This window comes from Acipenser ruthenus, chromosome 24 (assembly GCF_902713425.1).
Source record: "Acipenser ruthenus chromosome 24, fAciRut3.2 maternal haplotype, whole genome shotgun sequence".
In the NCBI taxonomy this organism is placed as follows: Eukaryota; Metazoa; Chordata; class Actinopteri; order Acipenseriformes; family Acipenseridae; genus Acipenser; species Acipenser ruthenus.
In genome coordinates this window covers 8,262,680-8,284,140 of record NC_081212.1, presented here as the reverse complement: position 1 = coordinate 8,284,140, position 21,461 = coordinate 8,262,680, and the positions used below count along the sequence as shown (strand labels likewise).

The 21,461-nt window shown below is 44.3% G+C and overlaps 1 protein-coding gene across 4 annotated transcripts in view; it reads left to right on the top strand.

The window, feature by feature from the left end:
• The window catches only part of LOC117429563 (CAP-Gly domain-containing linker protein 2-like), a 51,072-nt gene that overhangs the window by 25,347 nt on the left and 4,264 nt on the right, over positions 1–21,461 (top strand). For 2 of the 4 annotated variants that reach the window (XM_034049209.3, XM_034049207.3), the window contains exons 4-16: positions 6,630–6,754; positions 7,070–7,283; positions 7,942–8,139; positions 8,313–8,416; positions 10,832–10,892; positions 11,805–11,909; positions 14,076–15,023; positions 15,623–15,680; positions 15,886–15,969; positions 16,766–16,922; positions 17,338–17,497; positions 18,785–18,973; positions 20,892–20,954. In XM_034049209.3, coding sequence (XP_033905100.2) covers positions 6,630–6,754; positions 7,070–7,283; positions 7,942–8,139; positions 8,313–8,416; positions 10,832–10,892; positions 11,805–11,909; positions 14,076–15,023; positions 15,623–15,680; positions 15,886–15,969; positions 16,766–16,922; positions 17,338–17,497; positions 18,785–18,973; positions 20,892–20,954 — 2,466 coding nt within the window. The remainder of the gene's footprint in view (positions 1–6,629; positions 6,755–7,069; positions 7,284–7,941; positions 8,140–8,312; positions 8,417–10,831; positions 10,893–11,804; positions 11,910–14,075; positions 15,024–15,622; positions 15,681–15,885; positions 15,970–16,765; positions 16,923–17,337; positions 17,498–18,784; positions 18,974–20,891; positions 20,955–21,461) is intronic. The other 2 variants (XM_034049212.3, XM_034049211.3) reach the window with 1 other exon arrangement.

Sequence of the window (21,461 nt, the reverse complement as noted above, 5' to 3'; positions counted from 1 at the left end):
TGTCAAAGAATAATACTAAAATGTTATTATTTCAGTATTCTTGTATGGAAACTCTTCTACTGTTTTAGTTCCTAATAGTAATTTTGAAATCTAAATCACATGAGACAATATGTTAACATTATGTTGTATCCAGGATTTCAGAGGGTCTGGTAGAGTTATAGCATGGTAGTCTTATTAGAGAGGTAATTAACAGAGGTTTGGGGCTGCACACAAATGAATGGGTTTCTCTTTTTTTGTAGTTTATTTATTTATTTTAGATTCAAGCTGCTTGAAATACATTCAGTGATAAAAATAGAGCAGATTTGCATTGGTTCATGTTACAGGATTTATGAAGGGCTGTATCAAAACAATACCATGCAAGGGAGACTAATGCATGTAGAGAGAAGCGTTGGCCTTCCTTTAATGGGTCATTTGATGAGGTATCAGGTTTATTTCACTGCAGCGAGACTTTTTTTACTAGTATTTGCTATGAAATATATTTGTTTTGCAGCTAATTCAAAATGAAAGAATATTCAAATATTCCTTTGCATTTTAAATATAAATAAAATCCAAGTTCGTCACAGCACTATTTATTTATTTATAAAAATTAAAAGAAAGAAAGAAACAAAGTCTTCTTGTGCAGTTTAATCAATCTCTCTTAAATCAAACCCCTACTACAAAATTTCTCTAAGTTAGCCTGACCAATGCTATCCCCACAGGTCACAGCAGTGGTTAAAGGTGTTGAGGGAAGTGGGGTTTAATTTAAATCAGATTCCACTGAGCCAAGTTTTTCAGAGTCATCCCAACAGGCTGCAGGCAGGATGAATTAGCAGGGAATCGGCTAAAGTGGCAAGCACAAAGCCTGGGCAGGGAGTGGGAGGAGAGAGCAAGCTGGGGGTCATGTGGAATGGAAATATGAACTCCAGTGTAACTGGAGGGGTGGGGGTGGTGAGGGGTGTTATTTCCCCTGGGGGCCCCATGCTGGGTCGTGGCCTTCTCGTTTCCGCTGGACATCTGTTTGTTTCCAGCTGGGAGGGCCTCAGGCTCAAGGAGGAAAGGGACATGCCCCCGAGGGTCAATCAGCACATTCACATGCAGGCAGTGCAGTCTCCTCGCTGGAGTACACTGCTGTCTTCTGTAGACAGCAATGTGCATCTGGTTTAAAGACATCCACAGCTTGATAGACACAGGGTCTTATTTTCAAAGCATTTACTTACAGCTCAAATGAAATCCTGTTTCTTTTTTTTATAGAAGAAAATGAGATGTTACAATTGAGCCCTCCATGATACAGACCTTCACTGCTGAGCTTAACCCATTGAGTGCCATCGTCCTCATTTGAGGACAGGCTACTTTTGTAATTTTTTTGAGCTTTTCTTCTGTTATTAGAAATCTCTTTAACTGTATTGTTATGATAACTTACTCTAATTTTGTTAACCGCAAATTTTAAGTCTAAATGCCTACAAATGATACATTTCTTGGTGTTTTCCTACCCACAGTGATGATAAAGCTCCATTTTCTACATGTTGAGCTTCATATCCAGCGTGACATTTAAGTGGCCTGATTACGGGCAGGTCTAACTTGACTGTCCTACAAATAGGATGCAACAGTTTGTAGTCAAAACAAAGGATTTCAATGTTTTTCTGTGAAGAAATATCTTTAGAATTAATGTGGTGCTTAATGGGTTAAGGGTGTGTTTCCCTGAAGTAAATCTTAATTATGGTGCCACTATAACAAAAAAACTATGATAAATATAACTGATGCTTTTTGACATTTTATGCAGCATCAACTGAAAACAGTTTCAGACCGTTATTAGTGTTTTGCAACTTGGTACTTTTTAAAAGGTGCCATAACTATAGCGGCACCATAATTAAAGTTGAATCTTTGGGATTGTGGGACTTAGAAACAACTTGGTTACAAAAAATTACACATTTTTCAATGTCTTTTGTGTTGTTAGTGTGATCACAGCATTAGTTAATCCATGTCTTTCTGTTTCCTCGTGTAACATTTGCCAGACTAAATAGCCTCTCTTTTTGTAACAAATACAACCTAACAAAAATAGCAGATCATCGATTGCTGTACAGTAGAACACTTAATGGTAGGATATATACTAAAAAGAAACTTAGGAAACTTCTTTGACTAAAAAACCTTCTCACCTTTCATTTTGAACTTTGACCTTCCATTTGACACTCTGACTTTAACGTTTTAAAGAAGCATTGGTGAACCCACAACATGAAACAGTCATAAACCTGAAAGCATTATCACTAAAACAACCTGAAACTTGCTAACCAAGATCCATAAAAACTCTAGTTTTTATTAAGAGAGTTTATCGTTCGTTTTTTCTGCTGCTGCGCCCACTCCTTCCAGCCTCCCTTGTAGATGATGACATACCTATAACCCAGAGAGCGTGCTGTTTCCATGGCCGTCTTCCCACGGATCCCAGCCAGACAAGTGAACACAATCCGGACCTGCTTCCTGGGCATTCTAGCCTTGTACCTGTGCTCAAAGAGATATGGATCCATCATCAAAGCCTTTGGGAGATCCCCTATAGGAACACTGACACAGCCTGGGATCTCCCCATCCTTCTTGAGCTCTGCGTGCTCCCTCACATCAATAACACAGACATGCTTCTCTTTCAAGAGCTGCAGGAACTCGGCCAAGGAGACGGAAGTACCTGTGCTAGAGAAGTGTCTGACTGGGAAACCAGGTACAAGTTGGGAGCTAGCAAACAGATTAGTAGCTTTGGGAATTAAGTGGTGCTCCCTCGGAGGTAGCTGCTTGCCCATGATGTCCTCTTGGGTCTTAAAGAAGCCATGGACGGTCCTAGATGGGATACTAGGTTTTGAACCTTCCAGCCTTGATAAAAACAACCGCTTGGTCTTCTTGAACCAGGGAAGCCCAATGATTTAATTGACCCTTGACACTCGTGGCCCTTGAGCAGATGTCTTCCAGTGATGTCTGCTTTCCCCCAGCTTCCTCGCTCTGAAACCCAGCCCTCTGATCATGCCTGTTCTACTGGTTCATCGTGCTCTGTCTCTCCTGGAGCTCTGCTGGGTTGCAGCTGGCTGGCTCTCCCAGCTGTTTGTACTTGGAAAGCCCCCAGGCTCTCTCTCACTCTCTCACCCTCTTCCCGATCTGTTTCCCCGTTTTGGAATAGCTGCAATTTGACTCACTCTGGTGACATCATCACAAGGTCACAATGACAATGTACAACAGTGTACTGCAAGAGATAGTCCCGATGGGCTACTTGTATGATGCATAATAAGATACAATTATAATTTAATAATAACATGCATCATTGGATGTCTAGATCAATTTAATATACCTCATCAAATTCAAATCTGAGTTCGACACACTAGTGAATTAGACAAACATTTAAAAAATGTCATTACAAACATACACTTATCAAATAATGATGAAACTTGCTAAGGAAATTCTTTAGAAGCCAAGTTTTGTGCCCAATCTACTGAAAAATAATTTGAAACTATTTTGAAGTTTCTTTTTAGTATTACTGGATTATATTTAGATTTAAGTATTTAAAGGGATACTTTTATATATCCAGCATTTCCCTAACCGTGAATTTCTCACCTATTCAGTACACTATTGTGTGTGGTCTTGTCACAAAGACGGCCGGAGTGGGTGGCGTCAGACCAGAAACAGGAAATAATACACAGAGACAGTGAGGTTGGTGAAGCTGAGCACTTGGTTGTGCTCAACATTTAATAAACAAAATAAGAGAATACAAAAAACAGGACACGGCACTTGCGGCCAAAATAAACAGGTAAACAAAAACGAACAGACACTTAACAAACGGTGCACGGAGACAAACAAACACGGTGAGTGAAAACACATAACACACAAATGCACACAGGGGCGAGGCACATTGCCACATATACCCCCCCTTGTGCGCAGCACACATGGCCTCAACGGCCACCTCCCCCCTTAAAAACCCAGCAGTCCAGGACAAAGTCTCGGGCTGGGAAGGGAGGCTTCAGTGGGCCCATGGCTGGCATGCTGGTCCACTCCTGCAGCGAAATTGCTGCGGGGGATGCTGGTCTCCTGACCTCTCCCCCTTTCTTCGTAGCCGGTAGCTCCCTCCTGTGGGGCTCCGGCCACAAGAACTCCTGCAGCGAAACTGCTGCTGGGGAAAATGGTCTCCTGACCTCTCCCCCTGTCTTTGTAGCCGGTAGCTCCCCTTGGTGGGGCTCCGACCACAGTACTTCCGGCAGCGAAGAAGCTGCAGTGGGAGCAGGTCTCCGGACCTCCCCCACGATCTCCGGCAGCGAAACTGCTGCAGTGGGAGCAGGTCTCCTGACCTCCCCCACGATCTCCGGCAGCAAAACTGCTGCAGTGGGAGCAGGTCTCCTGACCTCCCCCACCTTCTTCGTGGCCGGCAGCTTCCCTTGGTGGGGTTCCGGTCACAGTACTTCCTGCTGCGATGCGGAGCAACTGGCAACTCCAGGCGATGCGGAGCGGCTGGACGGAGGTGGGAACAGCGTGTAGTCTCCTGGCGACGGAGGTGGGAGCAGCGTGTAGTCTCCTGGCGACGGAGGTGGGAGCAGCGTGTAGTCTCCTGGCGACGGAGGTGGGAGCAGCGTGTAGTCTCCCCCTTTTGCAGGGGACTGGTGCTGCTCTGCCTCTCTTGCAGGGGACTGGTGCGGCTCTGCCTCTCTTGCCGGGGACTGGTGCGGCTCTGCCTCTCTTGCCGGGGACTGGTGCGGCTCTGCCTCTGAAGGGGAAACCAGCAGGCATTCTCCCACTGCTGGTGGACATGGGGACAGCAGGCATTCTTCTTCTGCTGGTGGAGGAGGAACCAGCAGGCATTCTCCCTCTGCTGGCAGCTTGGGTCCTAGGGCTGTGAAAGCCCCGACTTCCCTCTCTTTGGGCTGTGAACGCACCGACTCCTCCCTTTTGGGCTGTGGACGCACCGACTCCTCCCTTTTGGGCTGTGGACATACCGACTCCCCCCTCTTGGGCTGTGGACTTTCGGGCTCCCCCCACTCAGGCGTAGGACGTTCAGGCTCCTCCCGCTTGGGCTGTGGATGCTCAGGCTCCTCCCGCTTGGGCTGTGGACGCTCGGGCTCCTCCCGCTTGGGCTGTGGACGCTCAGGCTCCTCCCGCTTGGGCTGTGGACGCTCAGGCTCCTCCCGCTTGGGCTGTGGACGCTCAGGCTCCTCCCGCTTGGGCTGTGGACACTCTGGCTCCTCCCGCTTGGGCTGTGGGCGCTCTGGCTCCTCCCGCTTGGGTACTGGAGAGGGCAGCGACTGCTCCTCTCCCTCTTGCTCACTGGAAGGCATCCCTCCCATGTCTGCAGCTAGGTACCCCAGCACCACCATGGTAATGTCACGAACTGATGCCGGGTTATGCTGTTGCTCCCAGTCCTCCCATCGTTCCCCATCTCGCATCCGCAGCGTGTTAATAACCCAGGGGAGGTCACTGGCGAAGTTCCCCTCGGGGTGCACCAGCCAGTCCCTTATTTCCCGGGACGGTGGGGAACCCGGTGGCAGTGGGGGTAGAGGGGTGGGTACTGCCCCGTTGTGGCTGTCCTCCTCCCAGCCCGGCATGCAGGATGAGTGCTGCAGCTGTTGTTGTTGCTGCTGCTGCTTCCTGCAGCTCTTTCTTCCCATCCTCGCTTTACTATTTTTTTTTTTTTGTAATCCAAAAAAACACACTGTACTCCTTCTCTGGTCTGCGTCTAGGAGGCGCTGTTAATCACTCTTCTGACACCACGTGTCACAAAGACTGCCGGAGTGGGTGGCGTCAGACCAGAAACAGGAAGTAATACACAGAGACAGTGAGGTTGGTGAAGCTGAGCACTTGGTTGTGCTCAGCATTTAATAAACAAAATAAGAGAATACAAAAAACAGGACACGGCACTTGCGGCCAAAATAAACAGGTAAACAAAAACGAACAGACACTTAACAAACGGTGCACGGAGACAAACAAACACGGTGAGTGAAAACACTTACTATTATTTTTATTATTCTTTCCGTTTATTTTAACTCCTCTCTCTCTCCCGTTCTCCACTCACGAACACCCAACCCCGAGTGAGTGCTACGTGTCTCTATATATACTGTTGTGTTGGGATTCAATTACTAATTAATTATTCACTTGAATCCCAGCACGTGAATTCATTACGTGCAACCCCGTGCTCACATATTATTACATACTTTAAATGCACATGAAGTGATAGTGCAATCCCGTGCCTAAATATAAATCTACATTTTTAAATCACACGTGAAACACAGACCCGTTTATATCCCGTGTACCAATAACTATACACCAACATTAACACACGCAACATACAACACATAACACACAAATGCACACAGGGGCGGGGCACATTGCCACAGGTCTCTATTGCTGTTTCTGCTTAGATTATTATTTACCAAGTTTACTAACTTATATTTCACTGCAAGGAGTTCTGAAAAGACTCATTAAAGTTGAATTTGTGATGTGAGGTGGTTTTAGGGTGTGCAACTGAAAATTCTATCCCAACTGAAACCTTTTCCATTTACTACCTCACAGTTTCCACAGTTGCACAGAGGAAAGAAATTACAGTTGCACGCTCCTAGTGATCATCTTAAGAAATCTGCTTTTAAGAGTTCATTTGTTGTGTCCACAGTGTAATGTGATTGGTTGTTTCCCTGCAGGTGGGCGGCACGAAGACGGGCGTGGTGCGCTATGTGGGCGAGACGGACTTTGCAAAGGGCGAGTGGTGTGGGGTGGAGCTGGATGAACCCCTGGGAAAAAATGATGGAGCCGTAGCTGGAACCAGGTATAGAGTCACAGCTTCTTACATAAACATCTTCCCATGCTAAAACTCCTGCTGTGGCTGTAAAGCTCTTGAGTAGCGTGTTTCCCAGTACTTTGGATGCTCTAGAGTAGCATGTAGGGTTCTTGGTGCTGTGATGCTCGTATATCTCTTGGTGTTCCTCACTGCTGTGCTCCTCTAGAGTAGCTCAGTGTCCCAGTGCAGTGAAGCTGTAGAGTATTTCTCTGTGTTCTTGATTGCTGTGATGTTCAAGAGGTCTCAGTGTTCCTGGTTCTGCAGGCTCTAACAGTGCTGTGTTTTGTGTGTTTTGCTGTGCAGGTATTTCCAGTGCCCCCCCAGGTTCGGCCTCTTCGCTCCCATCCACAAGGTGATCCGGATCGGCTTTCCCTCCACAAGCCCGGCCAAGGCCAAGAAGAGCAAGCGCATGGCGATGGGGGTCTCCTCACTGGCCCACAGCCCCAGTAGCTCCTCCATGAGCTCAGTGAGCTCCGTCGCCTCCTCTGTGGGGGGCCGACCCAGTCGCAGTGGCCTGGTGAGGAGAAGGGGGTGTGGGGGAGCGAAGGGAAAGATGTGCCCAAACACTATCACGCGACAATCCACTCACTCAAGCATGTCATCTTTCCATTATTTTAGAATTTTCTAACTGGAGTGTAGCTCTAGGATTACATTTGAATTATGGAAACTTTAAAAAATACCATATTACACAAACTGCTTTCATAGATAAGTGATGCGTTTAGCGAGGGTGGGTCATGCAAGTGTGGTGTGAATCTTGGCTGAGGGCCCACAGGGAGTGCTGCATTGGCCTTTGCATTAGGCATGCTCCTGCAATAAATCACTAACCTTTCAGAGTACGTATTTGACTGGGGTTCTTCATTGGAACACCATGAAACCTTACTTAATTGTACAACAGGTTTTACAATTTCTGACCAGCTAAGCTGATGACACCGCGATTGCATGGGACGGAGAAACTGGTCATCAATAAAAAAAGCATCAGGTACAACTGACGCACGTTTTATTTGCTGTGATTGTCCTTAAATAACCAGCTCAAAAATAAATATGATACTTTAAAAAGTGAGTGATTTATTACAGTATTTAGTGAGCTAGCCTGCAGAAGGTATGATTGATAAACTATCCTAGGCTGGTGTGTCTCTCACAGCTGCCTTTCTAAGTCTGCCTCCTGCTGGTTACAGTTGACAGAGACTTCGTCCCGCTATGCGCGCAAGATCTCCGGCACCACCGCCCTGCAGGAGGCGCTCAAGGAAAAGCAGCAGCACATCGAGCAGCTCCTGGCTGAGAGAGACCTGGAGAGGGCCGAGGTCGCCAAGGCAACCAGCCACATCTGCGAGGTGGAGAAGGAAATGAGCGCGCTCAAAGCGCAGCACGAGCAGGTAAAGCTGCCTTTGACCCTTTGTCAATCAAACACAATTGCACCTGTGGGATGGATTTCTAATGATATATTTAACTAAGTGCCTCGTGTATAGGTACATGGACTGGAGTGTAGTCTAGTTGTAGTTACACTCCCTCTGCTTGTCATTTAAGCTTCCTTCTTATTCCACTGCAGTACGCTTCAGAAACTGAGTCCAACCTGCAGCAAGTGCGCACCCTGCTGGCCAGCACTCAGAAAGCCAGGGCAGAGCTGGCCAATCAGCTAGAGGAAGAGAAAAGGTAACTAGAGGCTGTGATCACCTGCACACTTACAATAGTGTGCACATGTATTACAACAAGCCATTGCTTCTGTAGAGCTATTTGTTGTGCATATGAAATCAAACTACTGCAACTGAAAATCTTGGAAAATTGACAAAATAGACAAATTCATGATTGTCTCATTTAACTGATGACTTTAATAGTCCACTGTGACAGGGATGGCTGAGGTGGTGACGTCAGGCCAGAAACAGGAACAAACAGAGGCAAGGTACAGTGGGGCAAAAAGGCGCTGCAGCTCCGTTTATTATTAAACAAAAATAAATAAACAGTTTTAACAAACAACACTGCTCACAGAGCACAAAATATAAGTTTTAAATAAAACAAAACCACGAACACAAAAACCACACTGAATCGATAACTAAGGTCAGGCTGGGCAGTTGTCTTCACTGATCATTTTTACTTTCAGTTTCGCTCTCCTCTGTCTCTCTCGCTCTCCAAAACACTCCAAAACACAGAGAGCTGCAGGCTTTTATACATGTGACCATCTCCGGATTAACACTCAGTTACTCAGTCGGGAGATGGTCACATTCTGCACGGGTTTTTGTGTGGATGGACCTTCCCCATCCACGCTGCCAAACAATAACAAAACAAAATACATTCAAATAAAACAATAACAACACACAGCTTTTCGCTGTCATATTTATACATAATAATAATAATTCAAAACAAATACACTTTATATTAAGCAGGGCTTTGTCCTGTCCCCTTAAATAGTGTGCAGGGCTCACTCCTGCTGCCCTGCTACAGTCCTCTAAATCACTGCATAACAACAAGTGCTCTGGCTTTTCTGTTCCGTACCACATCATGGATCGTTATTGTTGTGTTACCTGTTTGACCATGTGGGCAATAATCCTGACACTATCAGTGCACTAGAGCGGACATTTTGAAAAGAGCTTTGAAACAGAGTTTAAAGTTGTAGTAAGTGTAAAAGTTGTCATTAACAATGAAAAGAAAAATGACAGGTATGTTATTTAAACAGTTGCAACAACACATGGGGACGTGGAACGCTATATTTTTTCGGAATTCCACTACATACTCTTTAAGATTAATTAAAGCACAGAGTGGTTTAGCATTTTCACACGAGTGCCTATTGTTTCTATATCACCGATTACTGACCTAAAATTGAAATTCTCACACCCAGAGGTTTTCATGCAGGCAGGTATATAAAGGATATCTATTACAAATCTTGAGGTGTTCTAATACATTTGCACACTACTGTACAAACCATTCTACCCTGGAATTCTATACATTTTCCATGCAATGCACATCCATTCACTATAAAGGGCTCTTGTGTATTTTTTAAATAGATTCTTGCAAGCATGATGTACGCTGCATGATGTTAAAGAAGTGTCTGCTTGCAGGTCTTGCTTTCTAATTGTCTTGCACTATCTTGACCATTTCCTCACCCATGCGGGACCTTCTTTGCTTCCCCATTGACTTGCCATGACTTCATCCACTAACATGCTATGACCCAGAGTCTACTGCTGAGGTGAAATGACCCAGGAAGTACAAATGTAACATATATCTGAGAGAAAGACATATGGCAATTGAGACATTTTTAAACTATCATTAAACTAGTGTGCTTCCAGAAGTTTTCAATTGCAAATGCACGTTTGCAGTAAGGTGTTTCTTTCGAAACTGCACATTGGAAGTGCATGATAGGTAAGATTCATGGAAGTATTGTGGGAGCTAAAGCACTTTAAGACCTTGTGCACTAGCTGAGTTTTTGTGATAACTCTGATCAGCAATAACTAGTATACCAAGGGTCTCTTTTTAGCAAATTCCAAAGCAATCTATTAAAAAAGAAATTGTTATAATATTTCCATTTTACTAGGGTAAATGAGTTGTGACTATATTGAAGTCTAGCTGCACATTACAAGTCGGTTGACTAAACCAGCAATGAGAAAAAGAAAGGTATTAGTCACATGTTATGCTGCTCCCCGAATTGAATAACATGACAAATGCATGAGTCGTGTCCAGCACAGACAGACAGGCTGACCTTGGGAAAGTGAATTAGCATTGTTATATTATGCCAGCAATGCAGCTGCAGCTTTAGTAGATTATTGCCAGGAATTCGAATTCCACAAGTCCTTTGCAGTGGCGGCCTCTAATCAGCTGAATACAACATCCTGCTGCCAAGAATGTATCTTTAGAAAAAGGAAATCACATGGAACGTCATGATTTTTACTTATTTATTGTTTTATTTAACAGGTTATAATAAAATAACTTGCTAGCTAGCTGCTGGCAGTGCTTGTGAAACTGCCCCCTACTCCTTATTAGGACCATTTTACCCAATGCCTTGTAGTCAGAATGTATGGACGCCCCTGTAGTAATAACTCTCTGCTGACATCTTGTGGTTATTTCTTGTTCCTGCAGGAAGGTTGAAGACCTCCAGTTCAGAGTGGAAGAAGAGTCCATCACTAAAGGAGACCTTGAGGTATTTTTTTTTTTCCTCTGTTCAGAGTGTTCTTCTGTCCCTGTAGCTCCTATCCACTGCACTGATACTGACATGTATTGTGCGCATTAAAAACAGAAACTACATACATTCCAGCAGCTTGGTGCTTGAAGACTAGCGATCCCTGATGACCTGCCTTCAGAATACTATGTATTGTTTGGGATTACTTTTAAACAGTGGCTCAAAAATGATAGACATATTTTTTAGTTTGCATAGCTGGATCCCAGTTATTAAAAGCTTAGTACACTAGTCACCATTATGGAAGATACAAATATTTGTCTTATCAGAAGTCTGTGCTAAATTGCCATAATGTACTGTACATGGATATTGTACATTGAAAGCATAAACTAACAGCGAACAGTAGTTTAACTTCAGCAAATTAAACTAAAGAATGTCAATTACGAAATCTATGAAGCTATGTATGATTTGAATGATGCATTTGTAGACTGTACTTCTGAATAAAATTGATGTCAAAAGATCAGTCCTTGAGAAAAAAATCTTAACAGGTTGAATATTTCTGTATATAGCACTCAAATCAAATAAGTTTAGGTGTGTGAGATATATGCCGTGCCAAATATATGCTCCCCCCTCCCCCCCCGTAAAAAAAACCCAGTCAACACAAAATAATCTTAAAAGGGACCTTCCTAGCCTTCTCTGAAGCAGTGTCAGAGCCCCATGACGGAAGAAAAGAGTGAGAAGAAAAAAAAAGAAAACCAGGTTATTTATGGGCCCCTGACAGGCCTGGGCCCAGTTCCACTGAACCGTTGGAACCTCCCTTTGCACGGCCCTCTGTGTGAATACCTTCCGTTTCCCTTTCCTCTCTCTCGCCTGATTCTCTGCCTGTCTGTGTCTCTTTCCTAGTCTCTCTCTCTCTCTCTCTCTCTCTCTTCTCAGACTCAGACGAAGTTGGAGCATGTCCGTATTCGGCAGCTCGAGCAGAGTCTACTGTTCGAAAAGTCAAAAAGGGAAACACTGCAGAAAGAGTTAGAGGAGCACAGGGTAACCCTGAAAGAAGCCCTGTGCCTGCAGACCTGTTCTCCAGTATATGCTTGCGTGTGGCTTGCTCAGACTCCATGGTCTCCAACATTAAGCCTCAGACTCCTGTCTTTAGGAATCCTAGCACAGACTCGGAGCGCTCTGGCTGCCGTAACGTTGGAGACCAATGCATTCCTCCTGTCTCGGGTTGCTTTGGCTGGAAGAGTCTGTGTTCATAGTGGGGGATTGGGGGCTGCAGTTTATTCATCGCAATGGTTTGTGCTTGGAGCTGCATTTTTGGTTACCTTTTAAAGGTGTCCTTGTAAGAATACAAAAAAAGCCTTTCCTTAGAATGACTTGCCTCAGGTGGGAGGCTCTTCTTATAGCAACCTCCCTCTACTCTGTGCTGGTGGAGCAGAGAAGAGGAAAGAGAGGCACTTATACTATCTGACAGCCTCCCAGTGTTTTTCTCTGCTCCGCCAGCAAAAAACAAAGACAAAGGGAGGCTCGTATTCTCTTGATAACAGGGATAAATGTTGATGTGACCTAAAACACACAATTAAAATCTACCACTCAGTTTTTGAGTTCAAATTGTATTGGAGCTAATGCAATGCAAGTTTATTTGAAAAAATATATATATCTTACAAGTCCACCTTTAAGATGCTTATCGCTGAGTTCCAATGCGTTGCTTTAGTATCTGATGCTTATTGATATGTAAAGCTGAGGGGCCACAAGTCTACATGTTGCTAGAAAAATGTAGAAAGTGATACTTTTTTGTAGAAAGTGACGTTAAAGCTACAAGTTTCAGGCAACTTTGTTGCAAGCAACTGTATCAAAGGACTGTTGGTTTTGTAGAAGCAACATTATGTCATAGAATAAATCAGCCAATGAAAGTGATGTAAAAAGTAATGCGACTAGCTTGTTCACTGGCAAAAAAAAATGAATGCAGAGCCGGTGTGGGATATCGTGAGGGAGATTCTCCTTATGTTTTTTTTTTTCTTCTAGGTGGTATAGGCAAGTACATAAGTGTTAATCAGACCATTCCTGGTAGTTAATGATCAATTTTTCAGTTAATGCCACAAGGTGTAGTGGAGCAGCATGAAAGTCAACAAAAAAAATAAAATAAATTAAAACAAAACATTTACTATTATGAACTGTTTTAAACATAATGTTGTGTTGGCATTATATTAGAAATTACAAAAAAAAAAAATCTGGTTTGGTACCAATGTTGAAGCATTAGGGTGTTCATATTAAACTGTAAGGTTCATGTTAACGGTGTTTGAACGGTGTGTTAACGGTAGGATGCGTTTAAGATCCCAAGTTGTGTTCTCAGTATAATTTTCTCTCAAATAAAGGCTTTCATTTGATACAACTTCACAGTAATGGATAAAGTGAGTCCTGCTGTTTGTTTAAAGCCGTTTGAACATTGCAAGACACAACTTGCAAATATTGTTACATAGTTACTGATATCTGATGTGTAGAAGAAGAAATCCTCATCTGACATAATTAGGAATTATGTTTAAAATAATATAATAAAAAAACGATGACAATAATCACATTTCAACTTCTCTCTATTTACAATTAGTTTTATTTACACGTTTATTTACACCAAGTCAAAAATAACACATTCAGAACAAAAATGATGAGGGTATTACTAATCCAATCCTATATATACATATTTAAGAATAGTTCATTTTATTATATTGAAAAATGATGTGGACACTAAAACACACTAATAAACTTTTTGATAGGAAATATCATCTATGTAGTGTCTTGTCTGTGTTGTCCATCAACATTCTATCTACAATTTCTCCATACTGTAGACTAGTGTCCCCTGATTACAATGTAGAAGCAACAGATTTTCAAGAAATTTCCAGAATTTTCTACATTTTCTAGCAACATGTAGACTAGTGTCCCCTTGGCTTCACTCAGAGGCAGGATCCCAAATAAAGAGCTTGAAACATATTGGGCATGCTATTCATCATCCTCATGAAAATGCATGTGTGTAAGTCTCACCAATACTGAACTGCAAAATCCCAAATAGAACTGAATTCCTCATTTACAATTGTATTAATAATAAAACAAAAAGATCTGCCTTTTTCTGATATGGCATTTCAGTAATCTGAAAAAAACCCAATCGGTGCATCCCTTACTCAGTATAGAAATAACTCTCTCTTCTTTTGCTTCTAGAAAACAACAGTGGAGGAGAAAAGCAGAATCATGCAGCTGGAAGAAGAGCTGGCTCTGAGGAAGGCTGAGATTGAAGAGCTGCAGCAAAGACTGAGGAGCCCCAACCCGGACGAGGCAGCGGACCCCAGCCCGGGGCTCCACACCGAAGCCTTCCTTCTGAGGGAACAACTCCTGACAGCCAGCCGCGAGCGGCACAAAGAAAGCAGCGAGCTCCGGGAGAACTATGAAGCAGCCCTGAGCAGCCAGCAACGGGACGTCAACAGACTGAAGACAACGATGGAGAAACAAGCCCAAGAGATCCTAGACCTGAAGCACAAGCTGCAGCAAGCCAACAAGGAGAACATGGGAATGATGGACAGCTGGAAATCCAAGTTGGACAGCCTGGTGACAGACCACCACAGGTCTGTAGAAGATCTCAAGCTCGCCCTGACCTCGGACGGCACGGGCATCCAACCCAAGGAGGTCGTGGAGCTCAAGGCATCTTTAGAGAGCCTCAAGATGGCGCACCAACTGGAGCTGGAGAACCTCAAGGCCAAGCATGAGATCGAGATGGCCGTCCATATCAAGGACAAGGAAGACCACAGGACTAGGCTGCAGGAGACCAGAGACGAGCTGGAGGAGAGCAACGAGAACTGGAAAAGGCAACTGGAAGCAAAGAGCAGCCAGCATCTGCTGGAGCTCAAGAAGACCACGGAGAAGCTCCAGAGAGCTGAGCTCAGACTGTGTGAACTGGAGAAGTTTCAAGTGGAGAATAAAGACCAGGCAAAGTCCATTGGCTTCCTGAAGGAGCAGATCTCTCTGTCGGAAAAGAAGATGATGGACTATGAGGCTTTGCAGAAGGCTGAGGAGCAGACCAAGCAGGAGATCAGCACTCTGCAGGAGAGGCTGCGTGTGGCTGAGAACAGACTCCAGGCCATGGCGGCCAATCACACTCCTCAAGATGCAAACGTATGTGTGTCTGATTGGTCAGTGCAAGGGGCACTATTGTTATGTAATTATGTGATGCTAGATTATTTACCCATAACTGCAAAGCACTCAGTCATAGAATATGTAGTTGTAATAAAAGGAATTTTATTAAAGTTCTAGGCAAACTACTAGACGTGTTTTGCAAAAAAACAACTCAAAATTGAAGCAAGATAATTAAGGCCCCTTTTACAGGGCTTTTTTTTATTTCATAATTTCGTGTTTGTCACTGTAAATAAATAAGCAGAGAAACAAATATGTATTCAGAAATATTATCAGCAACTGGAGTAACATCAACATCAAATTTGGGAGTGATCCACATTATGTAGGATTAATGGTGTGGCCAGTGTTCCAGGATCGAGTGTATGAGAGAACGGGAGTATATCTACTAGGGCTTACAGCTTTACAAGAACTGCACTGAATTTAAAATGCCTTCTTTCAGGAGGATCTTGCATGGATTTTTATTGGAAAGCATTGGTTGTGTATTTAATGTAGATTTACAACATTGCTGAGTTTAGTGTGCGGAGAAGGAAAAGGTTCAAAATGAATTCTCAGAATTTCATCAGACCTCTTGTTTGTTTCAGGTGATAGAAAACAACGACATCTCAGAAGAGAAGATGAAGATGAATCAAAATATGGAAGGTAAATTGGAATGCTAAGAAACATTAATTGTTATTTAATTAATATGAATTTTGAATCATTTTTACGTGGGCACGTGATACGCTATATTTTTCAGAGCCCCGCTACTTACTCTTTAAACCAGTATTTCAAAACCAGATAACTCGATGTACAGAACGTGAACTCACAGCTTCAGTTTAAACTATTGATTTTCATCCTTTTACCTCAGATGTCCTGGAGAAACTCACAAAAAGGGAAAAAGAGGTTTCCTCAATGTCTTCCCAGATTGACGCTCTCAAGTCTCAAGTAGCCGGTAAGCCTTGCTAAGCCTTGTAATCACTAATCTTGGACTACCTCATGTTATTTTACGTAAGGTAGTCCAAGATTACTGCTAATCAGGGTCTGTGAATCCAGTCGATAGTTTTGGTTTAAACAGTATGGAACTAATATCTGCCCCCTCTGAAACAGTGGCAGCAAAGTTATAAAATGAAAAATGTATTTAAAAAATCACAGTTACAGGGACCAAAGTTACAGGGACCAAAGTTATCCAAGGCGACTTACAGAGACTCGGGTGTGTGAACTATGCATCAGCTGCAGAGTCACTTACAACTACGTCTCACCCGAAAGACAGAGCACAAGGAGGTTAAGTGACTTGCTCAGGGTCACACAATGAGTCAGAACCGGGGACCTCCTGGTTACAAGCCCTTTTCTTTAACCACTGGACCACACAGACTTTACATCCAAAGAGCTCTACTTTAAGGCTCCAAATAGTATTTAGATCTGATGCTGTTAGGTTATAATAAAGTTGAAATACAGTTCCTTCCCCTTTGTTTTGCTGTTTTCCCCGCCTTTATTTTCAATTCGAGTGGACATGGAATTGTCTGTCAGAATGAATCCTTGCACAGTGCTCTCATATTACATCTCAACAAAATAACAAAAATGTGTTCCACAGATACCAGGGCCTCCACTAATCCCCGTCTCCTGCTGGGATGGGAAAGGCAGCTCTGTTGCACAGTATACTTCTCCTGATGCACAGGCTTTGTTGGTGTGGCTTTGCCTTTGTCCAGTGTGTGTGTGTCACGGTGTTCTGTCCTCTGTCGCCCCCACAGCCCTGGAGAGTAAGTGCAGGTCTGGAGAGAAGAAGGCTGACATGCTGGTGAAGGAGAAGCAGCACGTCGAGGCCGAGCTGGAGGCCAGGACCAGGAAATCCCATGATGCATCGGGGCAGCTGGTCCTCATCAGCCAGGAGCTGCTCAGAAAGGAGAGGTGAGAGGTCATGTCCCCTTTTCATTTGACCTTCAAACATCATTTTATTAAACTTTTCACCTTTCTTTACCTTCCCCATTTGATGGTATTTTGGGGGTTATGTTGCTCTCAAATTAAAAAATTAAAAAACTTTTATAAGAGTTGTTTTGTATTTCTAGCCGTGGCGTTGGTCTATGTCACATGTTTGTTCATATAATACTCCGTTCACACAGAATATGCCGGTACTGAAACACCTTAGAGCCGGCTTGGAATTTCTGTTTCATCCCATTCACACAGCCAGAAATCTGCCATCTCAATGCGGGTGTCAGTCTTTCACACAGCTGTTAGAACACAGTCCTCGTGCTTCTGCAATGAAGTGAAGTGAAGTGAAATGAAGGTCTCTGTGTGGTGGTGCTGATCCTGCCCTGTGTTCCAGGAGTCTGAACGAGCTGCGTGTTCTCCTGCTGGAGTCCCCCCGCCACTCCCCCGGGCTGAACCGGGACCTGGGCCGTGAGGTGCACAGGGCAGACTGGAGACTGAAGGAACAGAAACTGCAGGAAGACATCAAGGTGCTGCGGGAGAAACTCATTCTGCTGGTGAGTGAGCCGCTACCCGCCCTGATTACACTCTTTCTGCTGGATCATTGTCTGTGCTGCAGAGACTGGGTTTGCTCTATGAGCCGCTACCCGGCCCTGATTACACTCTTTCTGCTGGATCACTGTCTGTGCTGCAGAGACTGGGTTTGCTCTATGAGCCGCTACCCGGCCCTGATTACACTCTTTCTGCTGGATCACTGTCTGTGCTGCAGAGACTGGGTGTGCTCTATGAGCCACTACCCGGCCCTGATTACACTCTTTCTGCTGGATCACTGTCTGTGCTGCAGAGACTGGGTGTGCTCTATGAGCCGCTACCCGGCCCTGATTACACTCTTTCTGCTGGATCACTGTCTGTGCTGCAGAGACTGGGTGTGCTCTATGAGCCGCTACCCGGCCCTGATTACACTCTTTCTGCTGGATCACTGTCTGTGCTGCAGAGACTGGGTGTGCTGTATGAGCCGCTACCCAGCCCTGATGACACTCTTTCTCCTGGATCACTGTCTGTGCTGCAGAGACTGGGTGTGCTGTATGAGCCGCTACCCAGCCCTGATGACACTCTTTCTCCTGGATCACTGTCTGTGCTGCAGAGACTGGGTGTGCTCTATGAGCCACTACCCGGCCCTGATTACAGTGCTTCCTCTGCCTCCTCTGGTAAGCCGGCACTGTTTACTACCAGCTTGATCAGCTACCGTGTTTATAGGTAACAAGCTCAGGTGTGTCTTATTATTAAACTCATAGTAAAACCAGGAATGGATCAAACTATTTCAATATAGAACTTCAACATTAGTCTGGTTGAAAGGCCACATGAGTGCAGTCAACAGCACCAAGCGCTTTTGTCATGTCAGCTACTTTGAAAAATGTTACCTTCATTTGTTGCTGCTCTTCTTCGGCGGTTGGAAAATAAATGAAACCTGAGTCTCGTCTGAAGATAGTTACTAGAAAGAGTAAAGTTACTTGAGAAACATACTTGAAAGTAAAAATACTTTATATAACCACTTCTAACATTGTTGAGAATGTCAGTCCTTAGGGGAAGCAGCTGGTTGGTTACTCACAGTAAAGTAGACCCTGAAGGAGTCAGGACAATGTCACTGTCCAGGTGAAATGACCAGGAAAAGAGATGCCAAATTAAAATACTCGCTTGCTATAACATTTGCACATGGCGTGGACAGTGTATATAATTATTTTGTGAGCGATAACCACTTTAAGCGTAAGATAATAAAGCCTTATTAAGCCGAAATGCTGTGCATTGGTTTGCTATGTGAGTGCTGTCTTGTGATTCGGCTGCAGGGCAGGGAGAAGTCTGTCCCTGAGCAGCGGCGCTACTCCTTGATGGACCTGGCCGCATCGGAGACGGAGGTCCTGCGGCTGCAGCAGAGGCTCCTGAGCACTGAGGAGGCCCTGCGGAGCGCCCTGGAGCACAACCAGCAGGTGGACAAGCTAGTGGAGGCCATGCGCACCCGTCCAGAGAAGACACAGGTAACTCCTACACACCATTATAGAACTGTGAGTCTGTCATTGCCTGCCTCTGCGGTTTCAAATCCTGTGACCCTGCACTACATTTAGCATAAGCTAACATCACAAAGGCTCCCCTCCACAGTTGAGCATAGCCTGCCGCTGAATGACTGTTCAGAAATTGGCACATACTCACTGTTTATAGTAGTGACTTGGGTTAACTTTTGGATTAACTTTAACCATGTTGAATTTTATGAACTTCAATTAAATCCTATCTCATTCTTATTCTGATTTTTTACCCTGTCCTCCTGGTTCCTGCCATTAACTCCAGGGATCAGCCTAGTTGCCCTTCTCTGTACCTTCTCAAATGCAATAATGTCTTATATCATCTTAGCAAAACATCAGAGCAGTGGTTCCCAGCCTGTGGTCCTTGAGTAAACTCCGGGTGGTCCGCAAACAACTCCCAAAATTCAGTTATGCAGTTCTAAGCAACACAACAAAGATCTTGTGATGGTGTAATCATACTGAAGTGTCATTCTGGACCCATGATTCAAGTCAAAGAAACAAAGTTAACGTCTATCATTGGATAGTGGAGAAATTAAATCGCGGTACATTTACGTATTTATCATGTGCAGGTTATGGAATAAAATTAGGATTTTGCGGACCTGTTTAAACATTAAATAAACCTAAGTAGACAATATTTCAGAGCACTATAAAAGCCTAAATATAGTGGTACTTGCTTCCTTACTAAAACAGAGTGCTGTCATTTGTTAAAGGCAAGCATGCAATATCCCCCAGCAGCTGCTGCTGACATTCTCAGTCTGGTGCGGACTTGCCCATACATTGAGATTGCACATGGTCTGGAGATTCATTTGCTACACGAGGTAACGGTTGCGGGGCCAGCACTGGTATTTACATTGTACTGGATCCGAAACCGATCCAAGCCCCAGTGCATTATTTGTCAGGAGGTTTTGTCAAACAAAACTCTTAATCCTGCAAAATAGAGACACCATTTATCTACAAAGCATTCAGAATGTGGAAAAAAAATGTGAAAAGAAATAGGAGCTTTGCTATCAGCAACTTTCAATGCTTAACATGAAAACATTCTTTGATGTACTGGTAGCGAGGATTCAAGCCCAGGAATCTCATTAAGTTACATACATTATATAAATACTTTACTTTCTACATGTACATATACATATACATATACATACAAATTACTTTCAAAATGCTGTTGTGGGGCTCCCGAGTGGCGCATCCAGTAAAAGCACCGCTAGAGTGCAGGATGCGCTCTATAGCCTGGACGTCGCGAGTTCGAGTCCAGGCTATTCCGACCGTGGACGGGAGCTCCGAGGGGGCGGCGCTCAATTGGCCGAGCGCCGCCAGGTGGAGGGAGGGTTAGGTCGGCCAGGGTGTCCTCGGCTCACCGCGCACCAGCGACCCCTGTAGTCTGGCCGGGCGCCTGCGGGCTTGCCTGTAAGCTGCCCAGAGCTGCATTGTCCTCCGACGCTGTAGCTCTGAGGCGGCTGCACGGTGAGTTCGCAGTGTGTAAAGAAGCGGGCGGCTGACGGCACACGCTTCGGAGGACAGCATGTGTTCATCTTCGCCCCTCCCGAGTCAGCGCAGGGGTGGTAGCAGTGAGCTGAGCCTAAAAAATAATTGGGCATTTCAAATTGGGGAGAAAATAATAAAAACTAATTGGCAACGACTAAATTTAAAAAAAAAACAAAAAAAAAACAATGCTGTTGTGAAAAAATGTGTGGCAAGTGGTCCCTGAGACAAATCCAAACACCAAGGTGGTCCCTACATTAAAAAAGGTTGGGAACCACTGAGCTACAACATTATATCATCTTAGCAAGACATCAGCTAGAGCATTATATCATCTTAGCAAGACATCAGCTAGAGCATTATATCACCTTAGCAAAACCTGCCTTTCTTCCAGACACCTGGGAGTCCTAGTTCTGCCAATGGGATTCACCAACAAGACAAGTCTTTCAAGCAGGAGGTGAGTAGAGTGTACAGCCATGGCAAGGGATGCATCTTCCAGACATGCTTGTGTTACTCAGTGTTTACTTTTTAGGAGTTCACAAAATAGAATAATAAATCACATACTTTTAGAGCAACATTATTTTTGAGCCGGGTTCTTTATTGAAACATCATGAAACCTGATCATTGTGCAACAGGTTGCAGGGAGACTTCATACAATCATTTTCAATTATTCTTTGCTTCTGACCAGCAGCTCCCAAAATGCAGCAAATGAAACGGGTGTCAATCCTGTCTGACTCTTTCCTTCCAGTCTCTCTGCCCCACTCAGTCACGTCGTGCTGTCAGCTCCTAAACTGAACCTGGTGAAACCTGTTGTACTGGGATGGAAATAAGACTCTTATTGCATAGCAGTTTCATCCATTCCAGGCTTTACTACAAGCTTGATTAGCCACAGTGTAGAGGTAACAAGCTCAGGTGTGTCTTATTAAACTCATAATAAAACCAGGAATGGATCAAACAGCTGTAC